The 20,482-nt window shown below is 45.9% G+C and overlaps 1 protein-coding gene across 2 annotated transcripts in view; it reads left to right on the plus strand.

Annotated features, from left to right (window-relative positions):
* PITPNB (phosphatidylinositol transfer protein beta) overlaps positions 1 to 7,596 on the plus strand; it is a 63,380-nt gene extending 55,784 nt beyond the window's left edge. The window contains exons 10-12 of one of the 2 annotated variants that reach the window (XM_019756396.3): positions 773 to 895; positions 4,296 to 4,381; positions 5,581 to 7,596. In XM_019756396.3, coding sequence (XP_019611955.1) covers positions 773 to 895; positions 4,296 to 4,343 — 171 coding nt within the window. In that variant the 3' untranslated portion in view covers positions 4,344 to 4,381; positions 5,581 to 7,596. The remainder of the gene's footprint in view (positions 1 to 772; positions 896 to 4,295; positions 4,382 to 5,580) is intronic. The other variant, XM_019756395.3, reaches the window with a different exon arrangement.
* The last annotated feature ends 12,886 nt before the right edge of the window (positions 7,597 to 20,482 follow it).

Raw genomic sequence — 20,482 nt, forward strand, 5'->3', positions numbered from 1 at the left:
TGAAATCCCTTTTGTTCATGGAAAAAAAAGTAAAAGTTGAAGATTGTCCAGAGTACTAAAGTACTCCCTGTTCAGTGCACTTTTCTCTCTTCTTGGGAAAGTTTAGTAAAACTTAAATAATCCAGCAGTTAAAATCACTAATTACATATATGGTTTTATATATGTGTTTGTATGTAGTCAGTAACGTTAAAGTAGAAAAATTAATGGAGCGTATGTAATAATTCTTAATATTAGGTTGGTGCAAAAGAAATTGTGGTTTAAAAGGTTAAAAATAATTGCAAAAACTGCAATTGCTTTTGCACCAACCTAATAAAACATACTTATTCCAAAGAACCCAGGACTCTCTTTCAGTACGTTATTGTATTCTACCTCAGCATTCCTATGAATTGCAAAGAAGTTAAGAATGATAATGTATAGTTTTATAGACGAAGAAATTAAGTTGACCTGTGGTCATTCTCATTTAGAAAAAGGTAAAAATAAATCAGGTCCAGCAGGAGTTTATGTAGGGTCAGAATGTATAAACCACACTTTTTTTCAGTTTCTACTAAATCATGCTGCCTTTCAAGGAGATACTGTTTCACAGTTCACAGGGAAATCTTTGTTTTATAAAAAGATAATAGTGTGGAATTAAGATTTCCACTAATTGATACAGTGGTCTTTTCAAACCAAGTGTATGTAGATTTCATGGGTTAACTGGGACAAAGAAAGTTAATATGTCATTAATCTTAGAGTTTTACCATCTTATTACTACTTTTCTTCTTTGTTTTAACAGCAAGAAAAAAGGATATTTACAAACTTTCATCGCCAGCTTTTTTGTTGGATTGACAAGTGGATTGATCTGTCAATGGAAGACATTAGGCGAATGGAAGATGAAACTCAGAAAGAACTAGAAACAGTAAGACTTCCTGTCCTGTGGAAACTCTAATTTCCCCTTTCTAGTACTGTCTGTATATGTGCTTAGTAAGTATAGACTTAGAATTAAAGAGAGTATTACTAGAAGCCATTCCTTAATCTTTATATGCTTATCAAAATCGAGTTTTTCAGACACTAATATCTCTTTACATGTTCTGGATTTCTCTTGTGTGGAGCATCTTTTCATGAAAGTAGTCTGCAGGTTTCTTGATTTAGAATTTGTTACCTGTAAGATGGCCAGTGGTTTTGTATTCATTTTTATGCATTAGTTCTCTGTGATGGTACCTGGTGCACAGTTCATTTAGATATCCACTTGATCAGACCAAGTTGCCTTTGGCTCATGTTGTTACCATAGTAGGTTGTTAATGTTAGCACAGGAAGTCCTAGTTCCCTCTTCTGTAGAGAAGATAAAATGCATGGTATTGTCACTGATTCCAGAAAAGCCTCTTCCTCTGCTGCAGCTAGCAGTGAAGGCTGTTTCTTCATAAGCTTTAGCCAGAAATTCAGGTGACCCTTGGGCTGGAGGTCAGCATAGCATGTTTCAAAATTAAAGCCCTCCCCAGCTTCACCCCACCACTAGTGAGCAGGCCCTTTAGTGCGTGAGCACCCTATTTCTCCCGGGGACAGATTCTTCCCCAATTTCCTCTTGCACGTGTCTGGTTTTGCTTTTGCTCTGGGCTCCACTTCTTTTCAGTTGAAAGTCAGGCCCCACGGGGGCAATGAGCCCGAGGAATGTGCAGGGTAGGCTAGTGGTTTCCATGCAGTCATCTCACGTCCTGCCAGCAGTCCCAGTGTTGGAAGCCCTGCAGGCGAGAGTGTTTGACAAACGCCTGTGTGTGAGGCAGGAACTCCATTTAATCACAGGAGAGTGGCAGCAAATCAGGTTCTTTGGCACAGAAAGAAATCTATTTGTCTGGCACAGAGCATCGTAAAGAATCTGTGTTTAAAATTGCTTACTTTTGGTGATTATGGCAGATCTGCTTCTAATTAGCTTTATACAAACCTTCTGAGAGGACTAGGACATAGTTTCTTTATAAGGCAATAAAATGTTTTAACCTTATCTTATACATAAAGTAAACTTTAAGCGGTCTCCAACTTGTGAATGGGTTTTGTTCCAAAAGTTTTTAAGTTGATTTTTTGAAAATTGGGACATATTTTCCCATAGAGAAAACAATATAAATTGGGGTTTGGTTTGTAGGCCAGCTAATGGAAGCTCTCATTGACCTCAATTTCTCATACTACTAGTATGACTTTTGAGTTCTCCATTTTGGGAATGGGGTGATAGAATGGCAAGCATGGAAGGCTCTCTCCTCACCCACTTGTTTTCAGCTGGCCCCAGGCAAAACATGTACATAGGCAAGGGTGAGTCATAGGTACTTCCCTATCTTCCTTTCCATGGCTCTCCCACTTCTGCCTTCCCTTACTCCAGAGGCAGATCCCCCTTTTGTAAGCAGCACCCCTCACCGCCACCCGGGTTGAATCCCTTTCCCCTGCCTTGCCTGATTTCGCTCCCTTCAAGTGCTCCAGGCTCCAGAGATACCTGCTAGCTCTGTCTCCAAGCGCTTTTGAACAGCTGATGTCCGCTGAACATTAAAAAGAAAGCAGCATGCTTACACTCATTCTCACAAAGCTCCTACGGGACAGCCTGGGCATCTTCACAAAAGGATTTACCAACATAAAACAGAAAACGGACTTCTTGGTTTGAGCTCTCATGAAGGAAGCTTTTTGGGTTTTGATTCTCATGTTGAAGGGCTGTCCACAACGTGTGGAACAGTGGTCACTATTGACAGGTGATAGGTGGAGCCCTCCCTGATTTGGGCTCTGAGCCCTGCCCACCTCTGGACCCCTTAGGCAGAACTTAGCTGAGACGTCTTCCCCCAGGGCTGGGTGCTCCTGCCTCCCTCACAAGCTCTCAGTCTCCGGATACCTGAACACAGAACAGCCCCAGTGTCGACACAGTGGGAGCCCTGATGAGGAGGAGACACCTTCCCTCCCACCTGTGGCAGTGGGCCTACAGGCTCAGCTCCTTTTCTATGCTAGTCAGTCATTTGTGAGCTGGCAATTGCACTTGAAAAGAGGATGTAAGAAAGACAAGTAGTTCCACAGAAGCCCAGTTATTAGAAGATAGCATCATTATTGTACCCACATGACTCAAACTAATTCCCCTAAGAAGTTGGTAGGGATCTCATTGGTTCAGGGTTGAGGGTACCTGACAGTTTCTTTGTTACATATTTCAAAAACATTTTAAGGCGAATTTCAGCATTAAGTGCTAATCATCTTAACATAAAGTGCCATTTCAGTTATTTTGCTCGAGGTCACTGGGGAGTGCGGTTACTCCACTGCTCCGAGTCCTAAGGGCGGGTTTGAGCAGCAGCTTCAGAATCTGGGCAGCGTCATGCCTGCGGGCCAAACCGCCCACCTGAGGTGGCTTAACATTTTCCAGTCCTCTTCACCAAGGAGGAATTTCCCCTTTTCTTAAGGTCCCGTTTCCCTGACACCTGATGATAGAACTTGATACATTGTAATTCTCTTCTTAATTTGTCAGATATTTTAAGAATTGGATTTCTTTCAAATGGGTTTTGGCCCTGGAGAGAAGGAATAGCATCTTGCGAGGTTAGGCATGAGAGGAATGAATGCCCCTGCCTGTAATCCTGCAGAGGGATACTGGGTTTAGGCTGGGCAACTGAAGGAATACTTTGGGCAAACCTTTCGCGTTTGTTCTCAACGGGCATTTCTGTGAGGGGTAGGGGAGAAAGGTTGAGTTTTAGAAATGTGTTTATTGTATTTGTTCCTTTTCTGTCCATTCTTTTCCTTAATTTTCTCATTGAGTTTTTTTAATTGTAGGCTGTTATGAATGCTCCTTTCAGATGAATCTCCTGTCCTTTGTGGTTTCTCATACATTGTTCCTGTGCTCGCTTGTTAATCCTTTCACTTCCCTCTCTTCAATAAGCTTCCCATAAAGAACTCCTCTGAGAGACCCTGGTCTCAGAAGCAGCATAGGTGGCCATACCTCATGGCCTCCTGTCTAGTCTAGAGACTATGAAAATATGAACCAGACCATCAGAGCATTTGCTCACATCATACTGGTGAACAGTTCATTTACCCTTGGCTATCTTTGATAATTTCACATCAGTAGTCTGCAGGCTTTTGTTTCCTAGATTCAGGAATAGAGACATTTTGGGGGCTGTGTAAGAAAATCCTTTTGCAAGATTTTCTTTAGATCAAGGTTAATAGAGGGGCCTCAGAACTTCATTCTCTACATGGATATGGTTATAAGTAGGCAGCTGTCACTTCACAACTCTTCTAGATTTTTTTTTCCCCCTTGCTTACTAACCCAATACAGAGTCTGATTTCAGCAGCTCATGATTTTATTTTACATTTAGATGCGTAAGAAGGGTTCCGTCCGAGGCACGTCGGCTGCTGATGTCTAGATGAGTCCCCTGTAGGGTCAGAGACAATATCAAACTGTGTAAGTGAAGAACTGGGTAAAAGAATGTTTAAAAACCAATACCTTTTTGGTAATGGGTAGTTAACTTGCTGAGCAGAGACAAAGTGTTAAATGCGGTTTAATTTTTAGAATTTAAGAGCTATACATTTTAGAAATTGACAGTGAACCCTTGAGTTACTATTCCGCAAAAAGTTTATCTGTGGAATAGGTTGAATTGAGTAGCCCCCAACTAGTTCTTAGTGTCACCAGGTGAGAAACCAGTTGCCGAATGCACTTACTCATCGTGTAACATTGTCCTAGGAGGCAGCTGATTTTTTCATCGATAGCCAGTTAATTGACCTATTTCTCAGTAGGACCATTTGTGGTTAGTAAGGAAATACGTAAAAGCATTTTAAGTCAAAAATCCTTTATCCCATACCATAAAGGCCAACCTCAGTAGTTCATTTTAGTTGAATTTTTTTCTGAACACCTCAAAGTCTTCCTTCATGTTGAATCTTCAATTATCTTTACAGTTAGCTTTAATATGTGTAAGTACACTTTGGTTTTTATTTACAATATAAAGTATTTCTATGGTCTTATTTCTCTAACACAAATTTATTTGCTCAACTTAGAGATTTTCCTAGAGGGGATAAAAGAACCTCAAAACCTACCCCACATACTGAAACAGTGTGAGTAAACAAAAATTGACAGTACGCTGTCGTCATTTGTTACACTGAACTACGATGTTTATTGAGGAAAGGCACCAGACAGAACACTCTTCTGAGTCCACTGTGGTTCTTTGCTGCTCCCTTCCTTGCTCTACCTGCTCTTTAATTATGGTACATGGGAGCCATGATGTGTTCAGTCGTGAAGAGAAGTATTTGTACCAAATAAGATTGAATGAACTCTGCCAGGATTCCCCCAAAGCCCCTTCTGTATATTCAGTGTTCATTTTTTAAAAACATTTAAGTTACTAAAAGTTCTAAGTTTCTGTGACTTCTTTCGTTTTTAATGTGTTTTCCCATAATGAAACAAAATGTATGTCGTTAGTAAAACCAAAATCTTCAAGAAATTAACTTTTTTAAATGTAGTAGTTGGAGTCCATTTTCTGCCAAAAGCTTTGATGCGCTGAGGGTTTTTTTTTCTGGAGAATGTGTATGACAAGCTACTGTCTTAATATTTTTTTTTTTTTTTTCATGTCTGTGTTTTAACACGCTGCACTTTTTTCACTTTCTTTACAGTTACGTAGTCAAGGTCAAGTGAGGGGAACAAGTGCAGCCAGTGATGAATGAAGAAGACTCTGACCATTATCTTGGATGTTGGCGTTTCCCAGATGTGTGCTTATGATTATGTACTGACATGCACAGGTTCTCAACCACATGTGTATATATGTTTGTGTGTGTATGTCTGTAGCTGTATATAAAACGCATGTAGAGCTACAGATCAAAATACACACACTCGTGTATATATGTACATAAAAACATACTGAAGGGATTAGTACAATTTCTCCAAAGTACTGTACCTATCTTCAGCAAGAATGCAAAAGAAAATATTTTCAATATATAGACTTGGAGCAGATTTTAATAATTAGAGTAATACCATTAATGGACAAATTGACTGCATTGTAATACTAGGTGGTATGTTTCATAAATGTCAAGTTGTGGACCAATATATATGTGCTGCGTGTGTGTGTGTGTGTGTATGTATGTGTATGTGTGTATACACATATATATAGCCTTTTATTACTTTTCTGTTCTTTTAAATCAGTCTCTTACAAATTTTTATTTTAGTCCCATAAACAGCAGACTCCCATAGAAAAATATCTTCAAAATCTTTTGCTATTCAATGAATCTGGAACACAAACCCTGAATGTATATATAATGATTTATTTCTGTACTGTCATTATCTTACAGCCAAATTGGACAATATCTATGAGTAAGGAGTAAAGTTATAGGCCAGTTTTTACTTGTTTGCCTTGAGGGACAAAATCCTTTTTAAACGAATTTCTGATTTTTATTGGATTTTTTTGTATTTTTAAATTTCAAATATTTTTCTACATCTGACATAGCAAAAACGAGATGATGGTTTGTGATGTATAATAAACACTATACAATTTTCAGGCTCCTGTGAGGCAAACAAAGAAATTGATGAAGAAATTAATAGCATTGTAAGCTGTTTAGAAAAATTGGAAGTACGGTGCTTCCACGGAGTCTTGTTTTTGAAATGACTGTTTTCTGAAATTACAGCTTGGAGACTATGCAAATGATCTAGATTCCTCACAGCTTACACGTTAGACTCTAGATAGTGATGACGTTTTGCTCTTTTTCTGCTGAAACACACATTAAGGGGGAGATGCTGACTTTGAAATAGGAAGAAGCCAAGAGGCATGAGGGTTGCCCGCACACGGTTAGAAGGCCCTGCTGAGGAACCAGTGCACCCCACCTGTTTGGCTGTTCTGTCAAAGTAGGGTATCATTGGGACAGACCCTGAGTAAGCATCATGGAAATGCTAGTTAGAAGCTGCTGCCGCCTTTGTTTTTTAAAGAAAGGAGCAAAAATAAATTAGCTAGGTAAGATTTTCATCAGCTTTCTGTGTCCGCATCCAGTTTTTCTCCTGTCAGTCCTGGAAGCTTGAATAGAATGATACTGTTGAAGCCTTCAGGTCCAAACTGTCTTCTTTAACCTCTCGTCCCTCCTACAACACGCCAGCCCCTGTAGTCACATCACGTTAGGAATCTGATTTGCTGACAGTCCTGCCCCCCTCCTTCTCTTTTTCCCACATGTCGTGTGTCCCCACCAACGTGATTGTGGTGACTCAGACAAGAATGGCTTCTGCATTGTGATACCCCATTATCCTCAAACCCCACATCACATACGTCCTCCGTGCACTCAGGATCAAGACTCATGTTTACTCTCTGGCCACTGTTGTGAGATAGGTTTTGTCAACACATAATCATTGTTTGCAAAGTGTTTGATGTGAGGAAGATTATTGCTAATTTTGTGGAATAAAGAGCCTAGCTCTCTCCTTTTAATGAACGTAACTCTCGCTGGCATCTGTAGCATCATTGGGAGCTTGGGCGCGCATGGAAATGAGATCCCGGCGCATGGATTTTAATGTTTTTCTAACAACTGTGGAGATTTGAGGGAATGTGTGGTGAATGTAAAATATCTAGTTTACTTGGCAGTCTCTTGTGTAAATTACAGTAAAACAAAGTAAATGAAATTTAAACAAAAAATAAATTTGATCACAAAATGCCACTTGTGTGCTTGAGTGGTGGTTTCCCTGATGCCACGTCTGCTTCAGAATACTGCAGACCGCTTCTCTGCTGTTTTTTCAAGAATTCTCTAATTTGCAGCACTACCACTCTGGGAAAAATAAAGAAAAAATGTTTTTTTGTGTTTCTTTTTATTTTTTTATTGCAAACTCCTGTTCTTGAAATGTGCCTATGCCACATTAAGTTGTTGCATTTGGTTTCTTAAATAGTTATCTGTCTTTAAAAGCTAAGCAGTAAACTAAAGAAGGGTTATTTATGAGTCTCTGAAGTTTTTACAAAATATTTTTAAAGGAAAAATACGGAAAACCTGTAGTATTTTTAAAAGCACTCAGTAAGGACTTTGCCATTGGATTCTGATTGTTTGAAGATCGTGGCTTTTTAGTTTGGGGCTTTGTTTTACCTTTTGTCTCTTAGGACTGTCATTTCCAACCTGCTGCTTTTTGATGTGTAACTACTATTTTCTCATGGTTGCAGCTTACATTCTAGGGTTGCTCAATCATCGGAGAGGTGGCCAGCTATATGGATGTAATTAATATAGAATATGTAATTTCCGGGGTGCTCCTTTGTTTGTTTCCTGGGGTAATTTTCTGTGTTTTACTTCAGACATAAGGTTTGTATTCACACTGGCAGTCTGGCGTTCATGCATTCAGCAATCTGAGCGTTTACCACGCCCAGCACCTGGGTCTCACTGAGGTACCAAAATGAACACAAGCAGCGCACAGCCCAGTGTGGGAGACACACATGGGAACAGGTGAATTACAGTTCCGTGTGATGGTCATTGAACAGTGAAGAGTTGGTTGAGAGAGAGGTCTGACACCATTTACGTTGTACACATGAGAAAGCCCAAGTCCAGCCCAAAGGCACCTGAAGAGCCCAACGGAGCTGAAGCAGATGGGCCTGGGGTCAGACGCACCCCTCCTGGCCATTCACTGGATCTTGGCCTCCTTGTCTGTCAGTGGAGGCCATAATGCCCAGCTGTAGAGTGTTCCGCTCAGTTGAGACATTGTATCCTCTAGCATGTGGTACTTCACTCTGCAGTGGCTCTGCAGTGCGATTTCTCCCTCCTATTCCATTCACTTCCCAAACTGCCTCCTGTTTGATATACAGTCACTTTGGACCTAACACCTGGCTTTCTAAAAAGCTCACCTCTCTATCCTCTCCTCAACTTGCTAAGCTGTTATGTTCCGCAGCCCAACCTCCTTCTCAGATCTTGTCTCCGAGGAGATACAAGACGTTTATTAACAGTTGTTTTGTACATCTCTCAGCAGCTGAGCTGACAAGGGGTCAGTATGGAATTCCCTGTTCTTAGACGTTTGAAGGAGAATCTTGTGACTGCTTAGCCCTTCAGACCTGATGTCACTGAATATTATGAGATGGAGTTCAATAAATGCAACTCGGTTTTCTCAAGTTACCCTCACCAGCAGTTTTAGAGTTTGGGACTTCACATGATTGGAGGGAGGGAAAGTGCTAGGGGACAGGTTAAGGATTGGCCCCGCTGAGCTTGGAACAGCTACTGCTGACAGGGAGTGCTTCCGAGGAACCCTGCAAGTGTCAGTTGGGGTTATGTTTTCTGATTTGGAAATATTAAGTAACAGCAGGTCCCTTCAAAACCAGTTCTTCGACCTGATTGGATTAGGAAAAGTAGGAACTGCAGATATTCTAAAGCTGCCTCTCAAAAGTTCCAAGGCCATGCTAAGCATTTAGAGCGGTGCTCAGCAGTTTGGGACACCTGACATCTTGACGTTCATCCCTTCTGAAGTGCCACCTTGCAAGGCATCTTATTGTTTAAAAGAAATTCAGAACTAATTGTTTGCTTCCCCCACTCCCTCACGATCTCTTGTGTTCCCCAGACGGGGTTCCATGTAGAACCACTGCGTCATGACTTTTCTCATGCATTTCTCTTCCATTGAGTTAAATCAAGAATTAAAATTTGTCCCTGGATGAAAAAGAAGAAAGCCTCCTCCATTCTAGCCAGGCTCTTATCGTCGTCCCCACACTGCGTCTTCTGCGTTCCCATCTCTGGAGGGTTCTGTTACACTAGGGCTACTGGTTTTGGAAAACTTCAGCTCTTGTAAACCAAAGGTTCTCAATCCTGGCTGCACCTTAGAATCACATAGGGATCCTTTAAAAAAAAAAAGCCCACCCGCTGTCTTTCTATGGCGTGAGTTCTCTGTGTCCTGTTTTCAAAGGATAGGGAAAGAGCTAAGAATTCCCACTCTTGCTGGAAGACCATTGAGAAGACTGCCTTCTCTCCAAGTAATCAGATTTCTATCCGTTCTTCCAAGCCCAGTGCTGCTCTCCACGCTGCCTGCCTTCGCCTGGAGTGGTGTCTGCAGCAGTCCAAGCCCTTTGTTTGGCTCTTACAGACTCCATGCTACCTTGGTTAATAGATACTGTCATGTGTTAGGTGTCTTATGTGTTACATTCCAAGTTAGCTTGGGAATGCTTCATGGGCAGAAGTCACAGTTGTACCCCAAAGCCACCTCTCCTGATGGAAACTTGGAAACTGGGCCTTTTGCCCACAACAGTTACCTGCCTACCTTGTGCAAGGCCCCTTTTTGAGTCGAATTAGAGGGGAGGGGAGTATAACCAAGAAATCAGTAAGACCTACTTTCTGCCCGCAGAATGAAAGCCTGCCAACCAGCTGGAACAGGAGGTAGTAGTTCTGTCGCCAACAGCACAAAGTACGACGAGAGGACAGAGGAGGGAGCTCCAGGTCTGCGTTTCCTCCTGACTTTCCAGACACCCACCCAGAGCTTTGGTAGGCTCCTCAAAAGAAGTCTAAAAATGCACTCTTCTTTTCTCCTTCCCCCAAATGCACCATTCTACCGACAATTAATTGCATCACTGGCTGTGCTACGCAAGCCAGAAATCCTAGTTGCTCACTGAGTCTTAAAAGTGTCCCCAAACACCTATGAAATCTTGCTCTTTGTCCTGGTCCAAGCCATGCTCTGATGAGCTGTCATCTAGGGTAGGGGTCCACAAACTTGCTATTGTAAAAGGATACACAGTAAATATTTCAGGCTTTACAGGCCGTGTGGGCTGTCGCCGCTCTGCTCTTGTAATGCAGACACAGCCATAGGTGAAACGTAAACATGTAAGGGTGCCTATTCTGATAAAACAGTGGGCCAGGTTTGGCTGCACTAGTCGTAGTTTGGCAAGCCCTGGTCTAGAGCATGGACAGCCTGAATGAGGCACTGCCAGAGGTGACTTCGCAGAACACCCCTGAACGTGCTGCACCCCTGCTTGAACACCCGCTCAGCTCTCTGAGGCCCAGAAGACGAGTGCAGCCGAAACCTGATGACTAGTGAGCGCCTCATTCTGCTGTCTAAAGTGCAGCCGATGACGTTCATCCACATCGTGGCCGTCAGAGCATCAGGCCATCGGACGGACTGAGCTGATCTCTGCTGCCCATAGCCCGGATGTTGTCCATCGAAAGGGCTCTAAGCAGAGGAAGACGGTTGCTCGTTTGCCATCAGATTCCCAACAAACACCAACCGAAAGTTGGAGGTACAGTGATGATGGGCTAACAAAAGCTGTTGCTCTAGGAAACACAATGCAGGCAATGCGGGCTAGCAAAAAACTCCTCAATGGGCATATTTATTTCACTGGACGTCTGTTGTCCAGAAATACCATCAGTGGCTGTTAAGCTAAACACTGTCCTCATGGAAAAGCTCGTGATGTCCTATACATTTTCCACGATTGAAATTTGGCTGTCTAGATACCATCGCAAACATGTTGGCCCGAGCTTGGCTTTGTGGCTCCCAGTGGGGTGAGGTGAGATCAGGCCTTTGCCTAGAAAATCAGCCCAGAGTTTCCCTGAGTCAGTGACACTCGACCTTGGGTTGAATCTGTTGACTCCTTGAATTCTGAGAAGCAGTAAAGCTCCGTGACATGCCTCCGCCTCGTTGATCGCTTACATATCCTGACAGCACCTGCTAATCAGTCCACAGCAGAATTGCCTTGCACTCCAGACTGAAGGAGGTTCATGAAGTGGAACGGAGGAGTGGCTTATGGTGTTTATTAATGTATGTGCTAAACAAAAGCTTCGCCTCTGGGCATCCCATTGCATGCTGGCTCCCCGCAGCTTAGAATACTGATGGCATGTTCTGTCAGAGCCACCTCCACTTTCCCATGGCCCGGGAAGCTCTGAAACAACCGAGCCTACTGAGAGGTGCTGTGAGTGCTTCTGTCCCCATCAGTCGAAAAATCATTCCCCAGGAGGCACTGTGCGGAACGAGAGACTTCCTCCCCCCCCGCCGGGAGGCTGGAGGAAGGCTCAGAACCAGGCCCAGAACGGCCACTCATAGAGTCACACAGGCCGTTCGTTCATTTAGAGCAGAAGTCAGCAAACTCTTTCTGTAAAGGGCCATAGAGTAAATGTTTTGGATTTTGTGGGCTGTACAGTCAGTGTTGCAACTACCCAGTTCTGCCTTTGTAGCATGAAAGCAGCCATGGACGTTATGTAAACAAATGGTCGTGTTCCCATAAAACTTGATTTACACAAACAGGTACCATAGTGAGCTGGATTTGGCCCATGGGCCATAGTTAGCCAATCTCTAAATTCTTTCTCCCAAAAAATAGCCAACACGTAATAGCACTATGTGTCAGGCACTGTTCTAAGCACGACACATAAATAAATGGCCCCTTATCTCCACAACCACCCGATGAAGTAGGTAATGCCATCAGATGAGGAAACTGAGGCCCAGCGAAGTATAATGTTGCTAGGTCATGTTACCAAACGTGGGGGAGCCAGGGTTACTAGCCCTGCAGACTTGTGTATAACCGCTGTTCATCCCACCTCCCTGTCTTTCAGAACCACAAAATTGCATGCCTGTGGCTCCTACTAAGTAAGGGTCCATGCGAGGTGCGGCCATAATGATAAAACTCTATTGAGGACGCCCTATATGTTCTTAAACACCACTTGCGAGCAAACTTCCATGACTGACTCTTCCCAGAGCTCAGAGCCAAGAAAACATGGCTTCCTAGACAGTGTTGAGTTTCTCTCAGCCTTGGTGTCAGGAAACACCCATGTTGTATTTTCTCTCCCACTGAGGCAACCTCTTGTAGGCAGGGCTTCGTGGCATAACGCCTTCACCTCTCCCCACCGCTCATACTTGAGTTTTGTGATGGCGCTGTGAAATTCGAGGGTGTATGGTTCCCCGGTATCCGACCCTCCCATGTACGTCACCTCAGGGGACTTGTGGGGGGGGGGGGAAGATTTAGTGATAATTCTGAAATGTGTGGGGAAACAAACAGTGTCGGCTACATCGAGGTGAGAAATCAAAGGACCGTGAACATCTGGAGGGGAGCGACTGCGGTTGTGGCGGGATTGTGGGTAGCTTCCCCCCCCCACCCCCCAGAACTGTCTTCAGTGTCTCCCTGTACGAGAGAATCTTATTTAAAACTATTTTCATAACGCACAAGGCCTCGAGAACACTTCCCCCACACACGAATACCCGGCAGTACCTCCTATCACTGGGGATAAGATTTTTCCTTTCAGCATCTGGTGGACCATGAGCTCACTCTTCCTAGGCGTGTGCCAGAAAGCCGTCTGGGGTGGGGGTGGGGGTGGGATTTCAGGAATTCTCCCAGCCCCTTCCAACCCGACAGGCTCAGATTTTCCACTTGTGCTATTGAGGTCAGCGCCTGCATTCCGGCTGGCGAGCTCCCCGCACATGCGAACGCCAGGCCTCAAGCAGGGCCTACTCCCACTTGCCCTGGAATTCACCCGTCCGCCTTGCTGGTCCTCTGCACCCTCAGGCTGTCTGTGTGCTGCACAGGATCCTGGGGTGCGGTGGGGATGGGGGTGGGGAGCTCCATCAGGGACTCAGGATGGCCTGCCTGGCGAAGCCCTGGCTCTGGCCCCCCGGGGTGAGATGGCTGCCCCTGTGTTTGCCCAAGCCTTTGTGTGTGTAGGGAAGGGTTGTCTGGGCAGGCGAGGAACAGTGCGATTACTGTTGCCTGCAAAGAGCTTCGTTCCCTTCCTTGTCAGTCTACCCAGAGAATGTGGAGCTTGGCAACCATGATCGCTGCCATTGGTTTTTACTAATGGTCGCTGCCGCTGTCTCTGAGAGGCCACGCTGAACATGGGGGCTTTTGGCATCCAACGCCTGCCTGCATTCCAAGCCTGCCACGTCCACTTACTGAGCAATGGCCAGCTAGGAAGCCTCGGCCCCTCTGAGCCTCTGTGCCCTGCCTGTGGAGAATGTGTAATTACACCAACACGGAATGCGGCCGTGGGACAAGAAACGTATAAGTAATGCAGGAAAATCTCCAGCACTGGATTTGCCCCTGGTTGTCCTACTAACCAGTTAGGGGGACCGGCCATCCCAGTTCGCCCAGGATGGAAGGGTTTCCTAGGAGGCTGAACTTTGGATGTTAAAACCAGGACAGTCCTGGGCACACTGAGACACATTGGCCACCCTATTTTTAGCCCCAAATGTCAGCATTCTTTAAGCCAGCAGCTTTAATTTAAAAACAAATTAAAAGGCTGAACTGACACTGTATAGGAAACAGGCAACCTTGTTTTATAGCCTGAGGTGGCCCAAACCAACTGCCTCCTCCACCCCCCAGTCCTATCGGCACAGAAGGTTTTGAGGAGGGATGGGCAAGTCGTGTGGATGCGTTTCTGAAGAGGGACTGGCCAGGAGGGCCTGGCAGGACGATTCCTAGGGGAGAAAGCAAATCCCGCCTCCACCCAAGTCTCCTCTGCTCTATCTAGCTCACAGTTCCACCCTGACCTTGTCCGGGAAGCTGGGAGTTAGCACACCTCCCTATCTTGGAGGAAGCAGATGCACGTAGGTCAAGAAGCTGCCCTCAGCTGAAAAGAGGCAGAGCTTTCCTCAGCCAAAGGCCTCTCTCCCAAAGGAAGGTGCCTCAGGTCATTCCATCTTTGCTTTCAGGACAGAGACAAACCTTGCTGTGCCCGAGAGGCCCTGTGCATTGGCTGGGCTACCCTCTCCATCCTAACTGTTCACCTCCTGCTGCAGCCACACTCACCTTGTTCCAGATTCTCTGAGACCAAAGTCTATAGTGTCCTCTAGGCCCGGAGCCCTTTTCCCTCCCCTGTTGGACCTTCTACCTCAGCCCAAGGACCATGTCCTCGAAGACACCTCCCCCTCCCCTGACCTCCCAACTGGTGAGCATCCTCCCTGGGCGCTGTCATAAGGGCAGCTGTCATAAGGGCAGCTACCAGGAATGCTAGTGCCACTGGACACTGCAGGCTCAGGGCCTGCCCACGGCCTGCCACAGAGTAGTCCACTCTCCACAGATCTGTTTTGAATGAATGGAGCACAGAAACGTAACCCGTCTCCTCCCACACCTTCCCCATAGAGCATCCAGGGAGTCTCCCTTACGCACTCCCTGCGAACCGTTCCCCTGACCCTGCCTGCAGTACAAGCCGAGCCTTCACTCCCAGTAAGAGACACACCGCCGCTTTGATCCCCTCCCATCCTTCGCAAGGAGATATTTCTGTTTTATGACTAACTCTGCTCCTCATTTCTCTCGCGTTATCTTAATGAATTAACTGGGTCCCCATCGTTCCCCTGGCCCCCCACAGTTTATGAGCTGTGCAGCCATATCTGCGATCTTAGTCAACCCCACACAGTTGTTGTGCTGGTTCCTATTACAGTAATTGGCATAAACTTTATTCTTTTGCAGAGAGATTCTTTGGCCCGCTGAGACTGCATTACCATCTGCCATAAATTGAGACTAGTACGGCTTATTTTGGTGAATGCAAAATTGGATCCCATTCTTTACTCCGTGGCTTGATTCAACTTCCAGATGGTTAATCCACATGAAGTAATAGGAAAGCACCACAGCTCTGCTTAGCTGAAGATGGAGACGTAATATTTATTTGCTGATGTGGAGGCCTCCAAACGCTGCCCCGTCGGGGTGTCAATATATAACGCAGCAGCACAAAAATGTCAGCTTGTTCTGCGGGAGCGACAGCGTTCCTCCAAGTTGCCATGGGGGACCCCGGGATGTCATTTTTTTTTTTTTTTTTTTTCGGTCTGCCCTTGACCTAATCTCAAGAGATTCTGTTCTCTCCTGGGCTGTTTCTTATCAGCCATGTCTGCCCGTGTAGCCGGCTTCACATCTGCTTTGACTTTAGTGCCTGTGACATTTTCATTAATACTTCTCCAAGGTTGAGCCTCGATTCCAAATATCTTGCAGCTCACGGAAGCCGTAGCTCAGCTGTGCCCAGCTGGGGGCTGCCGGGAAATTTGGCCTGGCAGTATGGATTTGGTCAGCCATCTCCATCCCATTGAGCTAGTCAATCTGTTTTCATTTTCACTTCTCCCCACACTTGCCCGCCATGCTGGGTATGCTCTGAAAGGGATCTGGGGCCAGTAGATTTGGGAGTTCAGACCCCACTAGTATTTTCACTCATTCCCAGGAATCTTGACTGCCCCCCTGCCTGGATTACCCACCTCTGGCCGACTTTGCCCTTGCCAACTCCCCACCTCCTCTACATCTGGGTTTCACAGCTTGGCCATGTGTCCTCACCTAACTCAGGGAAGACAGGGCCTCGGGACCCATGTGACCCTGTGGGCCACCTGCATTTCAATTACCTGGGGAGCGTTTTTAAAATGCAGACTCCTCAACCAAAGGAGACCACCCATCCCTGCTTGCTCAGGACTGTCCTGGTGTTAGCACTGGAAGCCCTGCGTCCTGGGGAACCCCTCAGGTCTGGGCAGATGGGGACGGTCGGTCACCCCACCTGGGTCCTACTCTAGACCCCAGAAGAAGAACCTCTGAGGACTCAGGCCTAAGGTTCTGCATTTGCTCCATTTTCATGGGTGATTCTGGGGAGCAGTTGAACTTGGGAACGATAGCAGGAAGCCCTCAGGGCCCATGCTCTCTCACTCATGTGCCTGGCACACAGTGGTCGCGTAGAACATTTTGCATGAATTTAGTGCATACAAGGAATACCGTCATCATTTACTTATGTAGAATGTTTGTTTCCGAGCATGAGCTCCTCCAGGGAAGGGCTCGGCCCAGTTCACTTTCACAGTCTCAGTTCCCAGCTCTGTGCCTGGCCTACAGTTGACACTCTGAAAAGACTGACTGAAGGAATAATTAGATACAAGCAAATATTCATGGGAGGGAAAGTGACCCAGACCTGTTTCCCACGTACTTTTCCAAAGTTCTGGGGTGGACTCGATTAGAAATTAGTCAAGGAAATTCTAGTAGGGCAGGAATTAGATCTAGGATATTTTTTAAGGGAATGAAAACCTTGAGAGCTCCAAGATGGAACAAATAAGGACTTAACCGTGTTTCCCCGAAAATAAGCCCTAGCCAGACAATCAGCTCTAATGTGTCTTTTGGAACAAAAATTAATATAAGATCTGGTATTATATTATATTACATTACATTATGTTATGTTATATTATATCGTATTATATTATATTATAAAGACCTGGTATTATATTATTATATTATGTTATGTTATGTTATGTTATGTTATGTTATGTTATGTTATGTTATGTTATGTTATGTTATATTATAGACCCGGTCTTATGGTAAAATAAGGCGGGTCTTATATTAATTTTTGCTCCAAAAGACGCATTAGAGCTGATTGTCCGGCTAGGTCTTATTTTCGGGAAACACATTAGATCTATGAAATTCTAAACTGGAATGGACTGGAACCCTGAACGTTCTAACACGGAGTTACTCTCTCTTCCTGAATTGTCACTTCTGCAAGCAGAAGGAACAAGAGTCCAGATGCCTGGGACCCGATTCGCAAACCCGACATCTCTTAGTTGGGCTCAAATGTTTAAAGTGTGCAGCTCCCCGTACGACCACAGCTGTGCACAAAGATGGACTCAAGTGGGAGGTCTCCAGGTCAGGTGGGGCGGGGGAGCCAGGGAGGCCAGGAAACAGGAAAGGAGTGGGAACCAGTGTCTGGCCCCAGGACCATGATCCTTCTTCACTCCCCACCCCGGGCAGGGCTCAGCCCGGTGATGGCTGTCTCCCGTCACTTGAATGCAACCCCAGCTTTACTCCAAGTTGCCCTGTTGCCTTGAGCAGCAGACCGCGCCACGTCCGAGTTTCGTTTCCTCATCCGTACTATAAAGATGGAAAGACTCTCCTCTTTGGATTGTGGCTTTAACGTGGGTGCACACATAAAGGCTTATTTGAATGGGCTTTATCGGTCTGAAAACCCTTCTGGTCCCACACCCTGTGTGTGATCATCCTGTGGCATCCTGTTGGGGCGGGGGGCGCACGCGAGGAGAAACCTAGAGATCCCCTTAACAAGGGATCCAACCTACTGGCTTGAACCCCCTGGATGGAGGGACAGTCACCGTGCTTGTCCAAGAGGATAAACTAAAGCCCCAGTGACAGACTGCAGTAGAGACTGGGGCCCAGTGGAGCAGGGGACGTGATTCAATTCTTCCACCCCATGACTGAGGCAAATGGTCCCGTCACACCCCACATTGGATCCTATTGGCTCTACCTTCAAAGTCTGTCCAGAATTCAACCCTTCTCACCATGTCCATCACAATGACCCTGAACCAGCCTGGCCGTCATCCTCTCTCCTTAGATTCTTAAGAGCTTCCTAACTGCTCCTTTCCCCTCCCACTGAGGAGCCAGAAGGCTTCTGTTTAGTATCAAACAGGTCATATCCCTCTTCTGCTTCAAGACCCCCCTGTGTAACTCAAAGTGAAGGGCAGATCCCTTACTATGCCCCCCTCTCTGCTCCCACCTCCTCCCAATCCTGTTCTCCCTCACTTCACTCCAGCCACACTGGCCTCCTATTGGCCGCTTCTGTAACACACCAGGTAAGTCGCCTCAGGGCATTTGCACTGGCTGCTCCTGCCTAGAACACTCTTTCACTAGAGCCCCTCACAGCTCTCACAGCTCTCTCCCTTGCCTCACCGAGATACCACCTGTGGGGGCAGAGACCCAGAAAGTAGTTTCCAGGCTCTCAGCCTCACGTGGAAAGGTGCTGGCTCAGGTAGTAAATGGCCATCAACTGTGATGGGATGGCCATCAGCTGTGGCTAGTTGGCTGTCAGCTGTAACCAGTGAGCCATTGGCCACTAATATAACTGCTGGGGCTACGCTAGCAGAGAGAGAAAGAATGGGGGCTAGCAAGAAGATGGCGGCTGGGCTGGCAAGTGTGGATGGCGGTTTGCTGACAGTGTGGATCCAGCCTCCAGTGAGAGTATAGTGCCGCCAGAGAGAATATAGTGGTATGACTCCCCTACCTATGGCTCCGTGGGTGTTCCTTTTTGGCCTCACCATATCCTGCGTTCTTGTGTGGGGAGCGGGAGCAGAGACCCCGCAGGCCGCCCCGCATGACACCACCTTATATAAAATGAGTCCTCCCCCATCTGTCATAGCTCTGTACCCTTCACAGCAGTTATCATTACCGCATTGTGTGTGCGCGCGCGTGTGTGTGTGCATGTGTGTGTGTGGTCTTTCCCTACTGAACTAGAAGTTCTCTGAGAGCCATTTTTGCCATATCCTCAGTGCCTGGAACCAGGTGCTCAGTGAGCATTTGCAAATGAGTAACACCAGCATTTCTCCCGTGTAGGAACAGGCTGGCAGCTCTCACTGAACCACACGGTAGTTGCAAAGATCACAACATAACTAAACAGGGCTGTCCAAATGCAATAATGGCCATTAGTGTCTCTGCACCCCAGAGCGGCGATTCTAGAGCATTCTGTGTAATTGGAGCACAATTAAGCATATGGCAGTGTTTCCACCAGGCCGTAGATCTCATTCTGAGCTTCCTCAACGTGTCTCGGGTTTCTTTCTCTTTCCTTGTAACAATAAACTCGGATCCACCACTGGGCGGGCCCCGGAGTCTGGATCACCGGGGAATACTGGGGAACGAGATGCGTGCTAACAGGATTGAATCCCGAGACGTTAGGCTATATATTCAGTGGCGATTTCCTGGTTTTTGCAGCCAACATAAATAACGGTGAGAGAATTCCCGCTGTGTGACGTGAGATACGTCCTGTTGGTCTGGGGCAGGAAACTGCCCAGCCTGGGCTGCTCTGGACGGATCAGGCAGGGGCCCCCCGCCGATGGAATCAGCAGAGCTACACCCCATTCCCCCTCCCTCCTGCGTCACACCACTCACCGGCCTCACTCACTCTTCCAGGAGTGCCAGGCACTGTGCAAACTGTCCTCAGGGTGAGAAGGGTTTACAGGCCAACAAGAGAGACAGGAATTAAGACATATATCTGGCACCCAATTCAGCCATGTAGTGAAATTCCTTTTCTGTATGTACAAATCACGCCTTTCCACTTGGGCTGTGAATTTCCTGGGGGGTGAGGTCTGCATTTTTAGGCAACTACCTAGTGGAAACTTGGAAGTCATTGGTGGCACCTAATTTTTCTAGAAGGAAAATGAGGTGTCTAGTAAGGCAATGTTAGAAGTAACTTGCATGTTCATTCATGGGGAAATGGACAGGTGAAATAAAGGTTGTTCATAAAATGGAATATTATACAGTAGTTAAAAAGAGTGAGCTACCTCTATATTTACTAGCAAGGATGAATCTGGAAAATTAATACTGACAGAGAGGAGAACATTGCCAATGAGCCACAGAGGATGATATTAGTATTGTTCATTTAAAAACCACCTACTGAAGCTAGTTATTTGTTGTTCCCAGGTACATACATATGTACATGAAGGGTGGCAGGTGTTCTGGAAAGAGGAAACTACGTTAAATACGTGATGACCCATGTCTATGGCAGCAGGGAGGGGAATAGATGGGGAGTGAGGGTCTGTCTAGACCTGTGATGACATTGAGCTACTCATAGATGAGTGTCCTTGAAGGGATCAATTCATTCTGTGTACCTGCCAATCAAAAATAAGTAGGTCAGGCACCCAGTGTCTCCCGGCTTGGAGTGG

Source organism: Rhinolophus sinicus, chromosome 9, assembly GCF_057876585.1.
Source record: "Rhinolophus sinicus isolate RSI-liver-muscle chromosome 9, RSI-T2T, whole genome shotgun sequence".
Taxonomy (NCBI): domain Eukaryota; kingdom Metazoa; phylum Chordata; class Mammalia; order Chiroptera; family Rhinolophidae; genus Rhinolophus; species Rhinolophus sinicus.